At 52.1% G+C, this 21,002-nt stretch overlaps 2 protein-coding genes across 5 annotated transcripts; one reads left to right on the forward strand and one right to left on the reverse strand.

Moving 5' to 3' along the window:
* Positions 1–1,114: 1,114 nt before the first annotated feature.
* On the reverse strand, positions 1,115–7,125 carry IRF3 (interferon regulatory factor 3). 4 transcript variants are annotated; one of them, XM_027619514.1, is made up of 9 exons: positions 6,872–7,125; positions 5,832–6,004; positions 4,993–5,164; positions 4,837–4,907; positions 4,592–4,645; positions 3,974–4,163; positions 3,495–3,875; positions 1,885–2,000; positions 1,115–1,372 (listed from the first exon to the last, which is right to left on the reverse strand). In XM_027619514.1, exons 2-9 carry the CDS (start codon positions 5,994–5,996, stop codon positions 1,205–1,207), a joined length of 1,317 nt encoding a protein of 438 aa, XP_027475315.1. In that variant the 5' UTR covers positions 5,997–6,004; positions 6,872–7,125; the 3' UTR covers positions 1,115–1,204. The 4 variants fall into 4 exon arrangements, with proteins under 4 accessions (XP_027475315.1, XP_027475314.1, XP_027475317.1 ...); XM_027619513.1 differs by having other exon boundaries at positions 5,832–6,124; positions 6,872–7,094; XM_027619516.1 differs by lacking the exon at positions 4,592–4,645.
* Positions 7,126–7,178: 53 nt separating this feature from the next.
* Positions 7,179–14,075, forward strand: BCL2L12 (BCL2 like 12). Its single transcript, XM_027619517.2, has 7 exons — positions 7,179–7,291; positions 7,934–8,047; positions 8,262–8,404; positions 9,284–9,370; positions 9,462–9,553; positions 11,519–11,806; positions 13,863–14,075. Exons 2-7 carry the CDS (start codon positions 7,941–7,943, stop codon positions 13,911–13,913), a joined length of 768 nt encoding a protein of 255 aa, XP_027475318.2. The 5' UTR covers positions 7,179–7,291; positions 7,934–7,940; the 3' UTR covers positions 13,914–14,075.
* Positions 14,076–21,002: the final 6,927 nt, after the last annotated feature.

Raw genomic sequence — 21,002 nt, forward strand, 5'->3', positions numbered from 1 at the left:
TTAGCCCCATGATTTTAGCCCTTTCTTTTCAGAGACCGGTTTGGGAAAGGGTTGAGAAGAGATATGCAGGCGCTCTGGCCCAAGTCTGAGGGTGGTTAGCAGGTTGTGACTCGGGGCAAGTGCATTTGCCTCTCCAGGCCTCAGTTTCCTGATCTTTGAAGTGGGCGTTGGGGGGGATGAAGACCCAGGCAAAGTGAAGCACTTAGAAGCATACCTGGTACATAGTCAGCCGCTGCTCTTGACAGAAAGTGGTGGTGGGTGGGGTGTTGGGGTCCCAGGTTCTACCTGCTCAGGGTACCTGGGTGCTATCGGTCTGCCCTGGAATTGCCCCAGCAACGGGATCTTTGTCCCCCAATGAGTTGGATTCTCTTTTTACCAGTGCTGTGAGGCGGGGGTAATCTTACCCACTCTCCTGGGGTAGAGAGGGAACCTGAGGCACAGAGCAGCAGGGGCCACACAGTGAGTCGGGGCCACACTGGCCTCCATCGGTCCCCATTACCCCGAACCCAGACCTGGTGAGGAGAGGTGGTAACACCGGGGTCACTGGGGTGGGCGGGCTTTAAGGCTAGGGCACAGAACTCTTGTACAACTGCCTGTTCCAGCCCCGTGCAGAGGGGGGGCCCACGGCCTGGAAAGCAGGACTTGCCCGAGGTCACCCAGCAGGAGCTGGGAGGGGACCTAAGCCCCCCTCCCCCAGCTGACAGGATGATCCAGGTGAAAGGCTCTTTGCCTACTGGACAGTGGCCTGAACTGTCCATAGACAAGACAGGGGTTCTAGATTCTGCCCCAGGGCCTCCCTTGGAGAGCAGCAACCCTGGAGTCCGACTGGATTCTCACCCATCTTGTGTTTCCTGCTTTGTGACCTTTGCTCTTCTAGTGTCAATTTCTTGGCCTGTAAAATGGGGGTGACTGTCACCTCCTCACCAGGTCCCTGGGAAGAGGTAAGGAGGTGACAGCTGCCCCCTGCACAGTATCTGGTCCTCATGCAGGGAGCATCTGGGTTGTGGGTTGCTTGCACAGATGTGTAAGCTGAGGTCCTAAGAAGGAATAATGCCTAGCCTACGTCAGGGCTAGCCTGGACCTAGCCAACACCCAACACCAGACACACAAGTGGTGACAGTGGCAAGAAACAGTTTATTAGCCAAGGTGAAGGCACGAGGGGGCAGCACCCGTGAGGAGTGAGGGGTCAGACCTCCCGAGTGACCTAGAAATCCATGTCCTCGACCAGGTCCTGGAGGTAGGCCTTGTACTGGTCTGAGGTGAGAGTGAATGGGTAGCTGTTGGAAATGTGCAGGTCCACAGTGTTCTCCAGTGAAGACGCGCCCCCTGACCGTGCCATGTCCAGCAGGGCCCTGAGGCATGTGGGAACAACCTGCGGGAGGTAGGGGGAGAAACAGGAGTCAGGGGAAACACGCAACACTATCTACTGGCAGGAGTGGGGTTGAGTGGACTACAGCTCCCCAACAGCCCCCACTATAACCCAGGATGAACCGTTAGGCCCAAGGCTGCTGGGAGTTGTAGTTTTCCCCATAACCACAACCACCAGAGGCCTGAGAAGTTGCCTAGGGCTGAGATGCTGGAGGGGTTCCCAGAAGCTAGGGCTGAGCAGCTTGTGATCAAAAGGACTGCTAGGAGCTGTAATTCCTCACAGAGGCTGCTAGGACTTGTAGTCCACCGACTTCCACATGGCTCTGAGAGTTCAAAACAGGTTCTGGGGGTGAGGCCATGAGGGGGACACGTCCCACAAGCTCCTGGGGATGAGGAACTGGTGGTTGCAGAGACTCTTGGAAGTCGTAGTTCCTCAGAGGGGCTTCTGGGAGTTGTAGTTCCTCCTCCCTTTGTTAAGATCCACCCCTTAGCTCCAGGAGCCCAGGCCTGCAGCACCTTGACCATCACGAGCTTCTTGGTCCATGGCTGGTCCTGGGGCCATGGCTCCCCCACGCAGAACCAGAGGGTGTAGCGTGGTGAGTGTCGGCTTCCTTCGATGAAGGCAATCAGATCTGGGGGCCCGAGATCCTAGTCAGTCATGGGAGGAGGACCCCCCACCACCACCACCTGCCCCTCCCTGCCCCCCAAACCTGTCAGCCTCACCTTCTCCCCTGACCCGAAGCCTGACATACCTACACCACCATGACTAGATGGCTGCTGACCTAGGAGAAGTCCTGGCACAATCTTAAATGCTTTTCCTCCCATCAGGGTGGGGCTGGAAGATCTGCACCGCTCCCCTATTTGGGATAGGAAGGAGTACACTCCCCACAAGGACGGTCCCTGATTTTGGAGTACAAGGTGGTTGGAGTACATGGTGGTTGGAGCACAAGGTGTTTGGAGCACAAGGTGGTTGGCAGTTGCTAGTCTTTAACCCCCGAAGGCCACATTCCAGTAGCCTCTAGCCACTGTGGCTATTTCCATTTAAATAGTAACTAATTAAAAGCGAATACAATTTAAAACTCCCTTCCTCGGTTGCATGGCCTAAGTACTCAATAGCCACACGTGGCTGGTGGATACCAGATAGGACAGTGCAAATCCGCAACAGTCCCATCACTGCAGAGGTATCTATTAGATAACAAAGCCCTAAAGGACTTCTCTCTCCTGCATCTGTCTACCCACACTAATAACTGGTGATAGTGAGGACTATGGCAGTCAATTCCTCAAGCACTTTCTGCACACTGGGCCCTGTGCCCCCTACCAGCTCCAGCAGAGGAGACACTCCTCGGGCCGACTCAGAGCAGTCCCATCTTTTGCCCCAGGTTATAGCACAAAGCAAAGCAGCAGGGTCTGAATTGGAACTCTGGGGCCTGCAGGTTCGAAATCTTTTTTTTTTTTTTTTTTTTTTTTTTTAGAGAGGGAGAGAGAGTGGCAGGGAGGGGCAGAGGGAGAGAAAGAGAGAGAGGATTTTTTTTTTTTTTTTAAGATTTTACTTATTTATTTGAGACAGAGAGAGAGCACAAGTGGGGAGGAGGGTCAGAGGGAGAGGAAGAAGCAGACTCCTTGCTGAGCAGGAAGCCAATATGGGGCTCGATCCCAAGACCCCGAGATCATGCCCTGAGCTGAAGGCAGACGCTTAACTGACTGAGCCACCCAGGCGCCCCGAGAGAGAGAGTCTTAAGCAGGTTCCGCGATCAGTGCCGAGCCCAACCTGGGGCTTGATCTCACGACCCTGAGATCATGACCTGAGCTGAAATCAAGAGTCAAACGCTTGGGGCGCCTGGGTGGCTCAGAGGGTTAAGCGTCTGCCTTCAGCTCAGGGCATGATCTCAGGGTCCTGGGACTGAGCCCCCATATCAGGCTCCTGGCTCAGCGAGGAGTCTGCTTCTCCCTCTCCCTCCGCCTCTCTCCCCTGCTCATATTCCCTCTCTCTCTCTATCTCTCCCTCTGTCACATGAATTAAAAAGAAAAAAAAAAGCGTCAACACTTAACCTACTGAGCCCCCCAGGCGCCCCCAGTGACTGACCTACTCTTCCCACAGCGGAGCTATAAGGCCTTGCCTCACTCACCTGACACGAAGGGCCTCAGGTTGAACACGTCTCCTTCCTCATCCTTGGGGACCTCGCCGCTGGGTCCATGACAGCTGTCAGGGAGGAGCTCCTCGCCCAAGGCCCAGTATGTGTGACAGTGCCCCAGCCTCCGGGCCCAGAGCCGCTGTCCTGCCCTGCACAGAGCTAGTCCCCCGCCCAGGCAGCTCAGCACACGCCTCACGTAGCCCATCACGCCCCTGTCTGTCAGCGACACCCCAGGGTCTGGCAGTATTACTGGCTGTCCGGGCAGCGTCCTGTCGCCTGCCTCTGATGCCACCAGCCGCAGGCCCCTCGGGCAGAAGACAGTCTGCTGGAAGACTTGGCGGCCCCGGTAGAAGGCAGTCACCTCGAACTCCCACTCTGAGCAGTGGCAGAAGTGACATGAAGGGGGAGCAAGGTTGAGAGAGCATTAGGGGGCACAGCGCCCCAGCACCTCCCACCCCACAGCTGGCACTCACCTTCCTCAGGCAACAAGAGCTGCCTCAGTGGGTTTTCAGGGGGCTCTGAGTTTGGGCAGGGAGCAGGGATGTCTGTGGTGGGGCTCAGCAAGAATGGAGGGGTCTGCTCAGGGACCACAGCCAGGTTCGAGGGCCCCCCTTCTGGGAATGGGGCCAAGACCATGTCACTCAGTAACTCTAGTATATCTTCCTGGAGAGAAGAAAAAAGAAAAGGATCTGGACATTTCCATAGCCTTTTCTAGAGGCTTCACGTAGACCAAGGCCTTGGGACCCAGAGAGGAGTCAGACCTGAGCTTTGCCCTCAAGGGGCTTCCTGTAAGCGGGGCTGGGGGTGGGGTGGGGAGACAACCACGGGCACAGACAGCAAAATACACGCTCTGGTATATGCTACGTGCGACTGTTGGCGCCAGGGGAGCAGCTAATTCCAGCCCAAGGGTCTGGCCTTGTGCAAGCAAGAGCTGGGCCGAGAGGGCTGGACACAATTTCAGAGGGGACTTGCCCTGGCACAGACATCAGCAAGATCAAGGGTAGGGTGGTTCAGGGTTCCCCCGAGGCTGAAGGTACTCGAAATAGCAACGGAGGCTATGAAATTCTGTGAAGGCGTCTTAGGGTACTCACTGCCTGGTGAAAGTTCTGAACTTTCTCCTGAGGACGCTGGAAGCCATGGAAGGGCTATGAGCAGGGGAGAGACAGGGTCAGCTCTAGATCGGCTGGGGGACAGCCTTGCAGGGGAGAGGATGGAGGCTCAGGAGGAAGACTGGGGTGTTGGTCCAGGAGGAGAACGGGATGCCTGAACAAGGCCATGGAGACACAGAGAGAAGATGGGTCAGAGTGAGGGCAGGGGGGTTGGAGTGCATTCTTACCTGGGTATCCGAGGTACTGCATCTGCCATTGGCGTCCGGAGAGGTGTCCAACTCCGAGAAGTTCCCAGCTCCTGTGGAGGAAGGCGGTGGGTGGAGTAGGGTGTTGGGGACGCTCAAAGTCCCATCCCTCCATGTGAAACCCCACTTCTGGCACACCTGAGATCACAAACTCATAGACCTTGTGCGGGTCCTGGGGGTCCTTGCTCCGATCCTCGGCTAAACGCAACCCCTCCTTCCGGTTCAGGGCGGATCGGAAATTCCTCTTCCAGGTGGGCAGATCAGGTTTATCCTTTCCAGGAGTGTAGGCACCGCTGGCCTCCGCCCACGCCTGGGGATCCAGTGGGTACCAGGAGAATGAGGAGGATGACTAAGACCACGCCCCAAGGGTTCGCTCCCCTGGCACGTTCTAACTCGGCACTGATCCGTCCCCAAACTCTTGGCTTCTCTGCATCCTAAGGCCGCCTAACTTCACCTTTTGAAAAGCTTTGCTTTCTAAGTCAGCCTTCCAGGTCCTACTGGGTGTCTAACTCTGCCACCAACCTGCCCCAGGACACCTTCTGTAGTAACCCCGCCCCCTCGCACTCTAACTCGGGTTACCACCACTGCTGTATCCTAATTTGGTGAGAAATCACCTCAGCTTCGGGGCCACGTCTCGCCTCTAAGGTTCTGAGACCCGCCCCCAGAATGCTAGGACCAAGAGACCCCACCCCTGCGAGCCCAGAACGCCCAGTTTGCATTTCTTTCGGGTTCTAACCCCGCTTTTCCGGTTCTTTTTTCGGAACCCGGCCGCTCCAACCTTGCCTGCTATCCGACACCAGTCGGCTGATCCCACTAACCCTTCCCAGTCTTGTCCTAACTCCACTCACCTCCACCTGCCGGCGTCAGCGCCTGCCAACCGCACGCGTGCTAACCCCGCTTTCTCCGCTCCGCCCCCTGCAAGTCCACCCCTCCCGGCTGTTAGCTCAGGGTTCCCCGCGTCCGGGAAGCTCACGCACCTGGAAGATGCCAAAGTCCTCCTGCTGGGCATCCTGCCGCAAGCCGTGCTTCCAAGGGATGCGGAAGCGCGTGCGTCTCTCGTCCAGCCAGGCTACCCCCTCCAGCAGCCCCAGGTCCAGCTGCGACACCAGCCAGGGCAAGATCCGTGGCTTTGGGGTTCCCATGGTCCGGCCTGCGCTTAGAGGGCAGTTCGTGGGCGCGGATGGCCTCATAGGCCCACCCGGCCCGAGGGTTCCGCACCCAGACCTTCCTCTCTTGGGGACGCGGTGCAATGTCCCTCACTTATGTTTTCCTGGGGTATAAAACAAGACACCTCCTCTTTTCATCCACCAGACAGGCTCCCCCAATTCATCGAGGACTTCCTCCCCAATGCATTTGAGACCCCCCTTCTTTCCCCACCTTCTTCTGTGCAGACTCTCTAACCTTCCCAATTCCGCCAGCGTAGATCCTTCCCTCTTCCGTTGTAAACTCTTTTCTCCTCTCCCCTCCCCCACATCACCCAAGGCAGTTACCTTCACTTCCAAGGTAGAGCCTCCCCTAGTTATTTCAGGGCAGACGTTATTCACTTGTAGATCTCTACCTCCCGCACTTAACCGTGTTGTAGAACCCTTCTACAATTCCCCCACAGAAAGGCCCCTCACCCATTTCCACCGTAGACCCTCCATCCACCATTCCCCCCCAACAGCCTGCCTTCTGTAGGGCGCGCGCGCGCGCACACACACACACACACACACACACACACACACACACTTTATAGAGTGGACTGCCTCCCGTTTTCAGGGTCCACTCTTCTCTCCCTTAGATCCCCCAGTGCAGACGCCTGCCCTCCCCCCACTCCCCGCTACTTTTTCTGGTTTTTGTTGTTGTTGTTTTTTTTTTACAGCCGACCTCCAGCACCGGCCATTGCTTCACTTTTTCCCCTCGTTGCTTCACTTTCCCTAGAGTACACAATGCCCCTCTGGACTCAGGGCGGATCCTTTCTTTCTCGCCCTTCTCGGCCCGGACGCCACCAATTCCCCAGATCCTCCCTGTTACCTACGTAGAGGGTCGGGGCGCGCAGGGTGCTAGGACCCACCCCTGCGTTTTGGGGTCCGATAGCTCTCGAACTTGAAGCTGCACACCCTCCTTCCTGTCAGCTGAGCTTCAGAGCAATGCGATTTTCTGTTCTATCGATTTCACGAAATAAAAACAACTTTATCCGCGGTGGGTTGACAGGCTCTCTACGGCTAAAGAGGCGGCACCGAGAGCCCGGACGCCCTCCCCCCATGCCCTTTTTAGGCCTTCCGGCCAATGGCATGCTGGGAACGCCACATGCAAATTAGATGGGCGTCCAGCGCTCCGCCCCTCCCACAATAGGGCCGTCACCGACTCGGACCAGTGCGCAGGCGCGGGAGAGTTCCCCTTAAGAAAGTTTTTGCAAGTTTAGTGAAGGAGGAGGGGGTGGCGGCTCCGGCCCCAGGTAAGCCGGGCCTTTGGGAGGGCTGGGGTGAGAAGGGAAAAGGCCGGGATCTCGGGGGGGGGCCGGCCCCTCAGTGCCGCTTCCCCGACATTCATGCGCCCCGTGTCCCCAAGATTCCAGCCTTGGTCAGATGAGGCAACTACACCTCCCAGGCCGGCTGCGCGGCTAGCTAGTGCGCACCGAGGGGAAGGTTTGCCGTGAAGCCTGCTGGGATTCGTAGTTCCCGATTCTCTAAGAGCTTGAGCAGCTTGGCATATGCCTTCAGAATCCAGAAGTCGGAGCCCCAAGTCCCCTTCTCTCTCAGACTCAAGAATTCAGATCCCCCCAACCCCCTTCTCCGAAAACTCGAGTCCAGCCCCCAGTCCCTTTCTCCCTTAGACCACGGCATCCGGGTCCCCAGCCTCTTCCTCTCCAAGGATCAAGGAGTCTCCGACCTCAAACCTCTTCTCCCTCTGAGGGCTCAAGAGCCTGGGTTCCCAGCCCCTAACTCCCCTAAAGGACTTAGGAGTTCAGACTCTCAGCCCTTTCTTCCCTTGGCGACTCACGGTTCCTGGCCCCCTCCTTATTCAGGGACTAGGCATTTAGGCCCCAATCCTCCACCTCAGTTCAACCCTGGAGTCCATCCCCCGGCTTCTTTCACAGGTGCCCCATGGCAGGCTCGGAAGAGCTGGGCCTCCGGGAGGACACGGTGAGAGTCCTAGCTGCCTTCTTTAGGCGAGGTGAGCCTGCCGGGTCCCCCATTCCAACCCCACCCAGGTAAGAGGAGTTGCCCTCCTCCCTCAGGGGCCTGCATCTGGGGTAGGGCCCTCTCTAACTTCGTGCCTGGTCTCAGTCTGTCTGTGTGCCCCTCTCTTTATATCTGGCTCTTTTCCTCATCCCTGGGGCTGCAGCCAGAGGCCCTCCGTGGGAGGAAAAAGGGGCTGCTTGCAAAGGAGCCTCTGGGGTCACTCTCTGAGGTCCCCTTCCCCAGGAGTCCTGCCCAGGAGGAGCCAACAGATTTCCTGAGCCGCCTTCGAAGATGTCTTCCCTGCCCCCTGGGGCGAGGAGCAGTTCCCCCTGAATCCCCTCGGCCTTGCTCCCTGCCCCTCCGCCCATGCTATGTTTCAGAGCCTGGTAAGAGATTTCCCGAGATCACCCATGAACTTGCAGGGCCAGAGCTTTGATTTTTTTTTTTTTTTTTTTTTAAGAAGCTTTGATTCTTGAAAGCATAGAAAGGATAAGGAGCTAGCCCAAGATCACTCAGCTAAGAGGGGAGCTGAGTGGGGACTACCCTCACCATTCCCTGCTCCTCCCACCCCCAGTTACATTGCTGTCTGTCAGTTCTGTGAGCTGGCTTCATAGGGGGGCTTTTGGGCCCTTTCTGTTTGTTATCTCTCTCCTCCCGTGCATGCTTCCCTGCCCCTGGGACTTTGTGGCTACCAGTGCCCTCAGTAGGAAGGCAGGAGATCTGGTTTTCAGTCACAGCTCCCTGTCTGTTTGGTTACATGACTCTGGAAACTCCTTTTCTTTCTTGCTCCTATATTTCTCCAGAAGCAAAGTAGAAATGTGTGCATGTGTGTGTGGGGGGGGGGGGTGTCCTTGGACTTGATCAAGAGTAACCAAAAGGTTTCCTCTCATATGTGAGACTTGATAGACTAGTAATGGCTACCGGGAGTGCTAGCTTGAAAAGGATTTCGCAGCTGGGGAGAAGAGTTCTGTGATCAGGTGATGACGCCTGAAACCAGCAAGGGATAGAATGGTAATAGTTGGAGTGCCCTGTGTTTGTCTTTCTTGGATAGGATCATCTTCAAGGTCTCGTTCAGCTCTAACATTCTAACTCTAGTTTGAAGGACACAATTAAAATGGGAAGTATCAAGGCCTTTTACCAAGTGTGCTCACTGGGCCCCATTGTGAAAGGGAAATCATTGCTACCTGGCAAGGTGGTTGGGACAAGAAGAGAATCCATAACTTCCCGATGTCCCGGAGACCCATCATTGGCTCTTTTCACCCAAGGCCCAGCTACTCCAGACTTCTATGCTCTGGTGGCCCAGCGGCTGGAACAGCTGGTCCAAGAGCAACTGAGATCCCCACCTAGCCCAGGTGAGGTACCGAGGGGCCCCGGAGAAGGATGAGGGCAGAAGGGTGGGCAGGGTTCTGCCCCCAGCTGAATTCTCTTCTGCCCACCCTCCAGAGTTACAGGGAGCCCCATCCACAGAGAAGGAAGCCCTACTGCGGAAGCTGGTGGTCTTGCTGGAGGAAGAGGCAGAAGTCATCAACCAGAAGGTGACAGGCAGTCTGTTCCATCCCTTAGCTAGGCTAGGGATTGCGGATTGTTGGGCACTGGGATCAGAACCTGGATCTGCATTCTCATTAGATGGTCGGGGGAGGAGAGGGTGGGACTCGGCTTCTATGAAGGGTTTGTAACGGGGTCCAAGCTCATTCTGCTCCCAGCATCACAGGCCAGTGAGCCGAGAGGCAAGATGTTGGGGTAAGGAAAGCAACTTTATTTGGAAAACCAGCACACCGAAGAGATGGCAGACAAGAGATGGCAGACAATCGTCTCAAAGAACCATCTCCCCCCAGCATGAGATTTGAGCTTCTTTTATGTTAGGAATGGGGGAAGGGGGAGGGGATTGAATCAAAAAGTGACTGACGTCTGTAGACAAGAGAGGAAGGTTGTGTAACTTCTTTTGTCCTTGGTCAGTTTTGTTTGTTTGTTTGTTTTTAAGAGGTTTTGGGGCACTTGGGTGGCTCCGTCGTTAAGCGTCTGCCTTCGGCTCAGGTCATGATCCCGGGGTCCTGGGACCAAGCCCCTGCTTAGGGCTCCCTGCTCAGGGAGTCTGCTTCTCCTTCTCCCTCTGTCTGCTGCTCCCCCTGCTTGTGCTCTCTCTCTCTCTCTCTCTCTGTCAAATAAATAAATAAAACCTTTTAAAAAATAGAGGCACCAGGGTGGCTCAGATGGTTAAACGTCTGCCTTCAGCTTGGGTCATGATCCCAGGGTTCTGGGATCGAGCCCCACCCACATCGGGCTCCCTGCTTGGCGGGGGGCCTCCTTCTCCCTCTCCCTCTATTGTCCCCCCTGCTTGTGCTCTCTCGCTCTATCAAATAAATAAATTAAAAATTAAAAAAAACCTTTTAAAAAATAAAATAGAGAGGTTTTACTTATTTATTAGCGATATTATTTATTTATTTGAGGGAGAGAAACAGAGAGCACGAGCGGGGGGAAGGGAGAGAGAGAAGCAGACTCCAGGCTCAGCAGGGAGTCTGATGCGGGGCTTGATCCCAGGACCCTGAGATCATGACCTGAGCGGAAGGCAGACCCTTAACTGACAGAGCCACCCCGGCGCCCTGTCCCTGGTCACTTGATCTTTGTGTACAGGTCATGTGTCGTTCCTATAAATCTTCCATAGAGCATAGTCATTTCTGTAAGTACTTCCTTATCTCCTCTGGGAAGGCAGATTTCCGGTAAAAAAGCCGTTTTTGAGAATCTTAGCTGTAACATGCCTACGTGCAGGGCTAAGCAGAAGCTTCTAAACTATAGGTCCCATCAGGAAGGGAAATAGAAGCAGTATGGAGGCAGACGGGCTAAACTTCTCCGCTACAGGTTGAACGACAGAGTTATGGTCACGGTAGTACCTTAAACCCTGGCTCGCAGTCACCGTAAGAGGGGCGTGGCCTAAAGGCAAGGGGTGTGGCCACCCGAAACATGATCTGGGAAACTGACTGGGACCAGTTGAGGAATTAGGGAGTGTATGGTGGTGGGCGGGGAGTTGGTTTGGAGAGTGCTGTCTAAAATCTGAAGCCCTGGTTAACTATATAGGGGTATGCCTTAGAATGTTGGGGGAAATGAACTGCCGGCTCGGTCCTGGAACTGGATTGGCTCAGAAGCTTGGGCAAAGTGTGTGGTCCTATAATATCAACTGTACGGTGGAAGGCAAGGTTGTTGTAGGCACGGGCCTGGTCTCCGAGGCTCTCAGGGAACCTGTAGGGGGCGTGGCTATAAGATCTGTATTCTAGAACTCAGCTAATTAGGGCTTGGCCCTCATTGGCTGTCGGCCACCTTTCTAGGAGTAGTTTGGCAGAGCACAGAATCTGGTTTATGATTGGCTTATGTCATGGATGGGGCGTGGCTTTGAGTCTCAGTGTCAGGACGGCTTCCACGAGGAAGCCACGCCTCCTAGCCTCCTATTGGCTGTCTACGGAGGCGTGGGGGAGGCCGACCCAGCCTCTTCTCTTCCCGCCCCACAGCTGGCCTCGGACCCGGCCCTGCGCGGACAGCTGGCCCGCCTCTCTGCGGGCTCCTTCGCCCGCCTAGTGGAGCTGTTCTCCAGCCGGGAGGACAGCCCTCTTGCCAGCCGCCCACGCCCCACCTTGCCCTGCCCTGGGCCCCCGCCGCCTTCCCCGGAGCCCCTGGCCCGTCTGGCCCTGGCCATGGAGCTGAGCCGCCGCGTGGCCCGGCTCGGGGGCACCCTGGCCGGACTCAGTGTGGAGCACGTGCACAGCTTCGGACCCTGGATCCAGGCACACGGGGGCTGGGTGAGCTGCCAGAAAGCTTCTCTGGGCCTCCCTTTACCCAATTCTAACTTGTGCCCGTGTGATTGGGGGGGGGGGGTGGCTTCTTCGGCTCCTTTTCAGACATGACAAATATTCTCCCAGCCCAACCATTCATCTGTTTTGTGTTTATTGAGCACCTACTGTACACCAGTAGGTAATCAGTGCAGACGCTATGCTCGGCTTAAACCATTCTGATATGCACTGGCAGTTATGAGTGGGAAACAAGGGAGACCCCTTCCTGGGCCTCGGTTTCCTTATCTGTCAGGTGGGGAGAGTAGAAGTACCAATCTCAAAGGGTTATTGTAAAGATTAAAATGGGATCATCTCTGTAAGTCCTTGGAACCCTGTGGGCATTTGCGTGATTATCTGGTGCCTGTCTGCTTCTTTGACACTGCCTGCCAGAATGCGCTTGCCCAGGTATCCCCCTGCCTCGCTTCCTCTGCTCCATTCAGGTGTCACCCCCCAGTGAGGCCTCCCCTGGTCCCCATTTATAACTGCAGCCACCTCCATGCCCTCCCACCCACTCCCTTTCCCTCTTCCATTGCTTTACTCCCTTCCATAACACTCTGCACCTGCTAACACACAGCTTCTACCAGATGGTAGGATTGACTCGTTCTACTTATTATTTCTTTTTATTTTTTGTTTTCTCTTGCCCCTGACCTATCAGCTTCACAAGACCAGGGAGTCTTACCCAGCTCGCTTGCTGCTTTAAATCTAGCGCCAGGCTCAGGGCTGGATTGGGCTCCCGTGTACTGGCAGTGTGACGTTGGCAACGTCCCCAGCTACCTGAGCACCAGTCGTCGTCCCCCCCCCGCCCAACGGGCACCTTTCACTTACCTGCCTCGTCGCTGTGGGGATTCAGGGACAGAAAGATGTATGCCGTGCTCTCTCAGGATGTAACCATCCATTGCTTCACAGCCTGCCAGGAGCTGGCCAGGTGTGTTTGAGGAGCAGAGAGGAGGCCAGTAGGGTCGAAGCCGGGTGACCGAAGAGGAGAGGGCCAGAGACAAGAGCAGGAGGGGCGGGGCCTTGTGAAGGTGAGAACTTGGACTCTGACCCTGAGTGAGCCCAAGTCCCTAGAGCTCTCTTGAGCAGAGGGCGACGTGAAGTGATTTGGGTGTTAACTCGCGCCCTCTAGCGGCCTCGTGGGGCAATACTGTAGAGGGCGAGGCGGAAGTAGGGAGTTGGGAGGTGTCTGCTCGTTCAGGGAGATGAGGGTGGATGGGACCACGGTGGGGGTAGTGGAGGAGTCTCCCAGTTAATTTAGAGGTAGAGCTGACAGATTTTGCTTATGGAGTGGATTACGAGTGCTATTAATGAGTGCTAATGAGTGGAAGACGGAAGTCAAGGATGCTGGTCTGAGCAGCGGTAGGAATGCATCTGGTGCTCCCTGAGACGGTGGGGGGGGGGGGGGGGAGGCGATGAGAAGCAGGGGGTTGGAGCACGTTTGAAGAAGAGTCAGGAATGAGTGGAAGTGGTCCACTTAGGGGAAAGATGCCCTTCAGGCCTCAAAGGGAGATGAGGAGGGGACAGTGGATATGTGTGTCTGGAGCTCAGTGCAGAATCTTGTTTATTTGTGGGTCTTGTTTTGTTTTGTTTTTTGGCCACGTACGTGCACAGCCAAGGACTTTTAGTGGAATGATTCCATCCATTTAAACCCCACAGCAACATTATAGGATTGGATGTTATCCCGATTTTGTGGAGATTGAGGGAAAGTCCCTCATCAGAGGATTGGACTCAGGACTTTGACGCAAAAGCCAGGGCTCTTGATCGTTCAAACTCCAGAACCCTGGTCCCTGTCTCTGACTCTCTGGTCCCTGTCTCTCTATCTCCCCGCCACTGGTGCTGTGTCCTCCACCCTGGGGCTTTGTCTCTCCTCCCTTTTTCCAGAACTCTGTCCCCATCCACCCACGGGGCTCTGATTCTTTGGATCCCTAGCCCTGTCTCTGCTGTCACTGGGCTGATGGAGATGCCAATGTGCATGGAGGACGGGCTCTTTCTGTGAATGCTCACGAGCTCTTCCACTTTTCCCCTCCAGGAGGGAATCCTGGCCATTTCACCCGTGGACTTGAACTTACCCCTGGACTGAGATCTTCCTCAGAAGCTGCTGCAAGATTCGTCCTCCTGTCTCTATGCTCTTTGTGTGCTCTTCAAGCCTTCCTATTCCACTCAGGGTTGTGGGGTGGTGGCTGCCCTCCCTGTTTTTGCCAAAAAGAAATTGTTTAAAATTTTTTCATATTAAAAACATTTTGAGGTATTGAATTGTTTGTCCTTTCTCTCGAAAACTAAAGTTCTAAGTAGGAGATTTGGCTAAGAGATCCCTGTCTTTCTCTCCGGTTTATGAATTGAGGAAAGAGCCGAGTCATTCATTCTAGAAATACTTATTCGGAGCACCTTCAAGTGCCTGTCATTTGAACATACAGCATACTTGAGGATATCTGTGGATAGGATTCCAGCTAATCCCATTTTTTTCCCTGTTGCATGATTTAGTTATTCCAGCTATCCTATGTATCCTATGTTGATGGTCATGAAGTCTTTCTAGCGAGTTCCAGAAGAAAGCTATGATCTTCCTACATGGGGCATCCGGAATACCACCGTGTTCTCGTTTCTCTCCTCCCACTGCTCCTTCTGAAACTTTTTGGCTGGTTACTCCTCATCTATATTTAGAGCAGGGGGCAGTCACTTTTTAGGGCTATCAACCCCTTCACAAAATTATGTCTGTAAACACATAAAATCAGATGCACAGGATTACAAAGGAAGCCACTTAACAGTTGATCTTCATTATTCATGGATTCCATATTTGTGAATTTGCCTGCTCACTAAAATTTATTTCTAGCCCCCAAGTTAACACTCACTGGGCTTTTGTGGTTGTTGGCAGGCATGCAAATGCTCAGAGCAGCAAGATTTGACTCACCCAACATGTATCTTTTCGGCTAAGGTTGAGCAAGAGGACACTCTGCCTTCTTGCTTCCGCTCTCATTATGCAAATAAGCATCCTTTCCTCGAACTGTCTAGTGCCACATTCCTTGGCATATTTGTACTTTTATTTTAGAGAGCACGTGAGTTGGGGGAGGGGCAGAGGGCGAGGGAAAAATCCTCAAGCAGACTCCCTGCTGAGTGCAGACTCCCAGTGCAGGGCTTGATCCCAAGGCCCTGAGATCATGACCCAAGCCAAGACCAGGAGTCAGACGCTGAACCGACTGAGCCACCCAGGTGCCCCTGATTTCATTGTTTAAAATGACCCCAAGAGGGGGCGGAGCAAGATGGCAGAGGAGTAGGAGACCTGGATTTCGTCTGGTCTCAGGAATTCAGCTGAATAGGGATCAAACCATTCTGAACACCTACGAACTCAACAGGAGATTGAAGAGGAGAGTAGCAACAACTCTCTGAACAGAGAAGCGACCACTTACTGGAAGCTTCCTTTATGATTGAAGATGGTGGTGAGCACTTTTGTGTATTTCCTGTCTGCAGAATCCTTCTTATCTGATAGTAAAAATTGTCTTTTCTTGTGCTGAAGAAATTGATTGCTTCTGCCACATTTAAAAGAGCAGCGATGGCAATTTTGGTTTAAAGAATGTGACTTAGATATTCTGCCATCAGTGAGGACGCCTGGCTTGGCTATAACCGATAGAATGGGGTGGAAGGAGGCTGTGTGATTTCTGAGACCAGGTCCTAGTGATGCTGCTTTCTGCCTGATCCACTGGGATTCTAACTCTTGAAGCATTCAGGCACCACATAAGCAGGCCAAACCTTCAGAGGCCACCAAGCTGTAAGGAAGCCCAATTAGCTAACATGGAAAGAACACGTGAAGCTATACACAGAATGCCTTGAGACTGCTTTGAAAGAAAAGGATGCCTGGCTAACTGCTCCAGCTTCCCCCTCCTCAAGTTTCAACCACCGCCTGATTGTAACTACGTGAGAGGCACTGAGCCGGAACGGCTGAGTTGTACCTGGATTCCTGACCCACAGAAACTGTGAGATAAAATAAAAATTTGTTGTTATTTAAAAAAAAAAAAATGACCCCAAGAGTGTTCCTAAGAGCAAGAAGGCTGGGATGTGCCTTTGTTAGGATAAGCTCTGTTCACGTATGAGTTCTAGTGCTGTTGGCTGTGAGTTCAGTGTGAACAAATCACTGTATATTCAATAAGGTATATTTAAACAGAAACCACATAAAATAAGGTTAAGTATTGATGGGTTGACGAAAGTTGTAACGAGGCTGGCAGGAGGCCGACCCTGTATTTCCTCCAGGAACAAAGGCTCTGTGTTCACTAAGTCAGTGTCCACAGTGACTTTATAGGACAAAACTACCACAAATAATAAGAATTGGCTATATTTTGAAATAAAGATTTCATGGGGCGCCTGGGTGGCTCAGTCAGTTAAGCGACTGCCTTCAGCTCAGGTCATGATCACAGGGTCCTGGGATCGAGCCCCACATCGGGCTCTCTGCTCAGAAGGAAGCCTGCTTCTCCCTCTCCCACTCCCCCTGCTTGTGTTCCCTCTCTCGCTGTCTCTCTCTCTGTCAATTAAATAAATAAATAAAATCTTAAAAAAGAAAAAGAAAGAAAGATTTCAATGTTAACATAAAAGTTACTGGTATAATAATACGTGTGCTTCTTCATTAACATGCTAATTAAAAAGACCTATGGTGGGTCTCATAACCATGTTTCCTAAGTAGAGCAGGAATGACATTTTGAGGTGTATTAGTTATTGCTGTGTAACAAATCGCACAAATTTGGCAGCTTGCATACACATTTATTTTTATTTATTATTTGAGAGAGAGAGAGAGGCAGAAATAGCGACAGAGAGCACGAGGGGGGAGGAGAAGGAGAAGCAGGCTCCCCGCTGAGCAGGGAACCCCCACCACATGGGGCTCCATCCCAGAACCCCAGGATTGTGACCTGAACCGAAGGCAGACGCTTAACTGACTGAGCCACCCAGGTGCCCCACAACACATATTTATTAATCACGGTCTCTGTGAGTCAGGGATGTGGGTGCAGCTCAGCTGAGCACTCTGCTTAGGGTCTCACCAGGGTGTGATCAGAGTCCCAGCTTCTGTCTCATTGGAGGCTTGGGCGGGTCCTTTGCCCAGTGCATATGCTGTTGGCCGAATTCATTTCCTCGCCACTGTAGGGCTCACAGTGGGGACCAGCAGGAGAATCAGTGTGGCCTCAGGGAAGAGCTAAGGCCCCTTTTAAAGGGCTTCCAGCTGGGGCTCCTGGTAGAGCATGTGACTCTTGATCTCGGGGTTAGTTGTGAGTTCAAGCTCCAAGTTGGGTGTGGAGTTTACTTTAAAAAATAAGAAAATAAAAAATAAAAAATAATAAAGGGCTTCCATCTGATTAAGTCAGGCCTCCCCAGGATAATCTCCCTTTTAATTAAGGTTAACGGATTTGGGGCCTTAATTACATATGCAAAATCTCTTCACCTTGCCATATAAAGTAGCCTAGTCAGAGTGATACCTATCTTTTCTGTCATATAGGTCAGCCTGCTCCTTTGTATATCACGCTAGGCGCAGAGATCCTGGAGGCTATCTTAGAATTCTGCCCTTTGGGATGCCTGGGTGGCTCAGTCGTTAGCATCTGCCTTTGGCTCAGGTCATGATCCCAGGGTCCTGGGATCAAGTTGTGCATCGGGCTCCCTGCTCAGCGGGAAGCCTGCTTCTCCCTCTGCCTGCCGCTCCCCCTGCTTGTGCTCTCTCTCTCTCGCTGACAAATAAATAAATAAAATCTAAAAAAAAAAAAGAATTCTGCCCATCACATGAGTCTTGGCAACAAGGCCTGTGACATGCAAGCATCTATGATTTATGTCGGGGACCAGGCCACAGGAACCAATGCTACTTTGATACTTTGATGTGTTGCTCACATTCTTTTTTTTTTTTTTTAAGATTTTATTTATTTATTCATGAGAGACAGAGAGAGAGAGAGGGAGAGGCAGTGGGAGAAGCGGGCTGAGCCCGATGCGGGACCCGATCCCAGGACTCTGGGATCATGACCTGAGCTGAAGGCAGACGCTTAACCATCTGAGCCACCCAGGCACCCTGTTGCTCACATTCTTAATTGAAGGAAGGACAAAGTTCCAGTTTAGGGAGAGATGTCAATCTCTCCCATCCTAGTTCACAACGCCTGAAATTTTTTTTTAAAGATTTTATTTATTTATTTGTCAGAGAGAGAGAGAACAAAGCAGGGGGAGTGGCAGGCAGAGGGAGAAGCAGGCTCCTCACTGAGCAGGGAGCCCGATGCGGGACTCAATCCCAGGACGCTCGGATCATGACCTGAGCTGAAGCTTAACTGACTGAGCCACCAGGCGTCTCTCCACAACACCTGAATTTTCAATGTGACCCAAGTCAAGAACCTGCTAGAAGTCCGTGTGCCTTCTGTAAGCATACCAACTCCCCAGAGATCTTGTCCACTCCGTGGTCTGTGGCCTAATGCAGCACTGGCCAATACAGGATGTGAGCCATATACGTCAGTTAGAATGTTACATGGTAGCGCTGTTAAAGCAAAGTAAAAAGTAACTGGTAGGGGCCCCTGGGTGGCCTGGTTGCTCAAGTGTCTGACTCTTGGTTTTGGCTCTGGTCATGATCTTGGGGTCCAGGGATTGAGGCCCATGTGGGCTCTGTGCTCAGCGGCGGGTAGTCTGCTTGAGATTCTCTTCGTCTGCCCCTCCTGCTCCTGCTCTCTCTCACGCTCTCAAATAAATAAATAAATCTTAAAAAAAAAAATAAAAATAGAAAGCAACCAGTAAATTAATTTTAACAACTTTTATCCACCCCATGTATCCAAAATAAAATCATTTCAACATGTAATCAATATAAAAATATTCATGAGAGACTGCAGATTCTTTTTTATTGTTTATTTTTAAAGATTTTATTTATTTATGTGAGAGAGAGAGAGAGAGAGAGATAGTGAAAGAGAGCAGGAGCAGGGAGAGAGGGAGAAGCAGGTTCTCCGCTGAGCAGGGAGCCGGATCCCCTGGGATCGTGACCTGAGCTGAAGGCAGGTGCTTAACCTACTGAGCCACCCAGGTGCCCCTGTAGATTCTTTTTTAAATATGAAGTCTTCACCATTTGGAGCACATCTCATTCAGACTTGCCACAGTCCAGTGTTCATTAGCCCTACGTCGGGAGTGGCTGCCATCTTGGAAAATGCATAATTTGACACTGACAAATCCCCCATCTCTGACTTCAACTCAGACCTCTTCCCTGGACTCTGTATGTGTGTATCCCCCTGCCCAGTGCCACCTCCTTTTCAATCACATTAAGTTATTTCCTAGTGTTAAAAAGATATTTTGTTGGGCACCTAGGTGGCTCAGTCGCTTAAGCATCTGCCTTTGGCTCCCCCTCCCTCAGGGTCCCTGCTCAGCGGGGAGCCTGCTTCTCCCTCTGCCTGCCACTCCCCCTGCTTGTGTGCTCTCTCTCTGTCAAATAAATAAATAAAATCTTTTTTTTAAAGATTTTATTTATTTATTCAAGAGAGAGAGAATGAGAGAGAGAGCACATGCGAGGGGGGAGGGTCAGAGGGAGAAGTAGACTCCCTGCTGAGCAGGGAGCCTGATGCAGGACTCGATCCAGGGACTCCAGGACCACGACCCGAGCCGAAGGCAGTTGCTCAACCAAGTGAGCCACCCAGGCGCCCCAAATAAATAAAATCTTAAAAAAAATAGTTTGTTATAATTTTATGTTCTTAGTAGCAGCACAGAGCAAAAGTAATTGATTGGGTCCAATACATGGAAGTCAGGGGAAAAAGGGTTAAAAAAATCTTGCTGAAATATTTGGAAAAGAGCTCTAGGACCCACACGGCCTATAGTGTAGAGATGAGGCGTGGACTGATATTTGATCAATTGGACTTCATCAAAACTTAAAATCTTGGGGCGCCTAGCTGGCTCAGTCGGAAAAGCATACGACTCTTGATCTCAGGGTCCTGAGTTTGAGCCCCACGTTGGGTGCAGAGATTAATAATAATAATAATAATAATAATAATAAACTTAAAAAAAAAACCTTAACACCTCTGCTCTTCAAAAGACAACATTAGAAAACTAAAACTGAAAAGGTGGGTCACAGATTGGGAGAAAACATTCAAAGTAGATATGCCCGACAGAGACCTGCATCTCTGTCTGTATAAAAAAATGTTTACAGGGGCGCCTGGGTGGCTCAGTTGTTAAGTGTCTGCCTTTCGCTCATGTCATGATCCCGGGGTCCTGGGATTGAGCCCCGCACCGGGCTCCCTGCTTGGAGGGAAGCCTGCTTCTCCCTCTCCCACTCCCCCTGCTTGTGTTCCTGCTCTCTCTCTCTCTCTCTCTCTCTCTCTGTCAAATTAATTAATTAATTAATTTTAAAAAAGTGTTTACAATTCATGAATAAGAAAACAATACCATTTGTAAAACTAGGCAAAAGACTTGAACAGATTTAATAAAAGAAGATCTACAGGGCACCTGAATGGCTCAGTTAAGCGTCTACCTTCAGCTCAGGTCATGATCCCTGGGTCCCTGGGATCGAGTCTGCATGAGGCTCCCTGATCCTCAGGGAGCCTGCTTCTCCCTCTGCCTCTGCCTCTCTCTCTCTCTGTCTCTCATGAATAAATAAAATAAAATCTTTAAAAAAAATCTACAGATGGCCAATAAACACATGAGAAAACACTCAACATTAGTGGTCAGGACAATGCAAATGGCAATCACAATGAGACACCTCTTCATACCCACCAGAATGGTTAAAATTAAAGACTGCTCGTGAAAAGTGCTGGTGAGGATGTGGAGCATGTGGGGCTTTTCATGCATCACTGATGGGGATGCAAGATGATAAGAGTGCACTGGAAAACTTCTTGGCAGTTTTTTTTTTTTAAGATTTTATTTATTTATTTGACAGAGAGAGGGAGAAGCAGGCCTCCCACGGAGCAGGGAGCCTGATGCGGGGCTTGATCCCAGGACCCCGGGATCATGACCTGAGCCGAAGGCAGACGCTTAACAACTGAGCCACCCAGGCACCCCTTTTTGGCAGTTTCTTATAAAATTAAACATACACCTAGCATCCAACCCAGCCATCTGCTCCTAGGTTTACCCAAGAGAAAAATGTACATCCACAGAAAGACTCTTACATGAACATGGGATAGCCACTTTATTTATAATAGCCCCCAAAAGTCCAGAGTATCCATCAACAGGGCAATGGATAAACTGTGATACATCC

The sequence above is a fragment of the Zalophus californianus genome, chromosome 17 (assembly GCF_009762305.2).
Source record: "Zalophus californianus isolate mZalCal1 chromosome 17, mZalCal1.pri.v2, whole genome shotgun sequence".
NCBI lineage: Eukaryota > Metazoa > Chordata > Mammalia > Carnivora > Otariidae > Zalophus > Zalophus californianus.

What these genes read in the sequence shown, in the direction of transcription:
- IRF3 (XM_027619513.1), bottom strand. Translation starts at nt 6,044, where the DNA reads ATGAGGCCATCCGCGCCCACGAACTGCCCTCTAAGCGCAGGCCGGACC. An exon ending in AGGACTTTGGCATCTTCCAG is followed by an intron (nt 5,165 to 5,831) that starts GTGCGTGAGCTT and finishes CTGGATCCCCAG; the next exon opens with GCGTGGGCGGAGGCCAGCGG. An exon ending in AGAAGCTCGTGATGGTCAAG is followed by an intron (nt 1,373 to 1,884) that starts GTGCTGCAGGCC and finishes TACCTCCCGCAG; the next exon opens with GTTGTTCCCACATGCCTCAG.
- BCL2L12 (XM_027619517.2), top strand. Translation starts at nt 7,941, where the DNA reads ATGGCAGGCTCGGAAGAGCTGGGCCTCCGGGAGGACACGGTGAGAGTC. An exon ending in GAGATCCCCACCTAGCCCAG is followed by an intron (nt 9,371 to 9,461) that starts GTGAGGTACCGA and finishes CCCACCCTCCAG; the next exon opens with AGTTACAGGGAGCCCCATCC. An exon ending in CAGAAGTCATCAACCAGAAG is followed by an intron (nt 9,554 to 11,518) that starts GTGACAGGCAGT and finishes CCCGCCCCACAG; the next exon opens with CTGGCCTCGGACCCGGCCCT.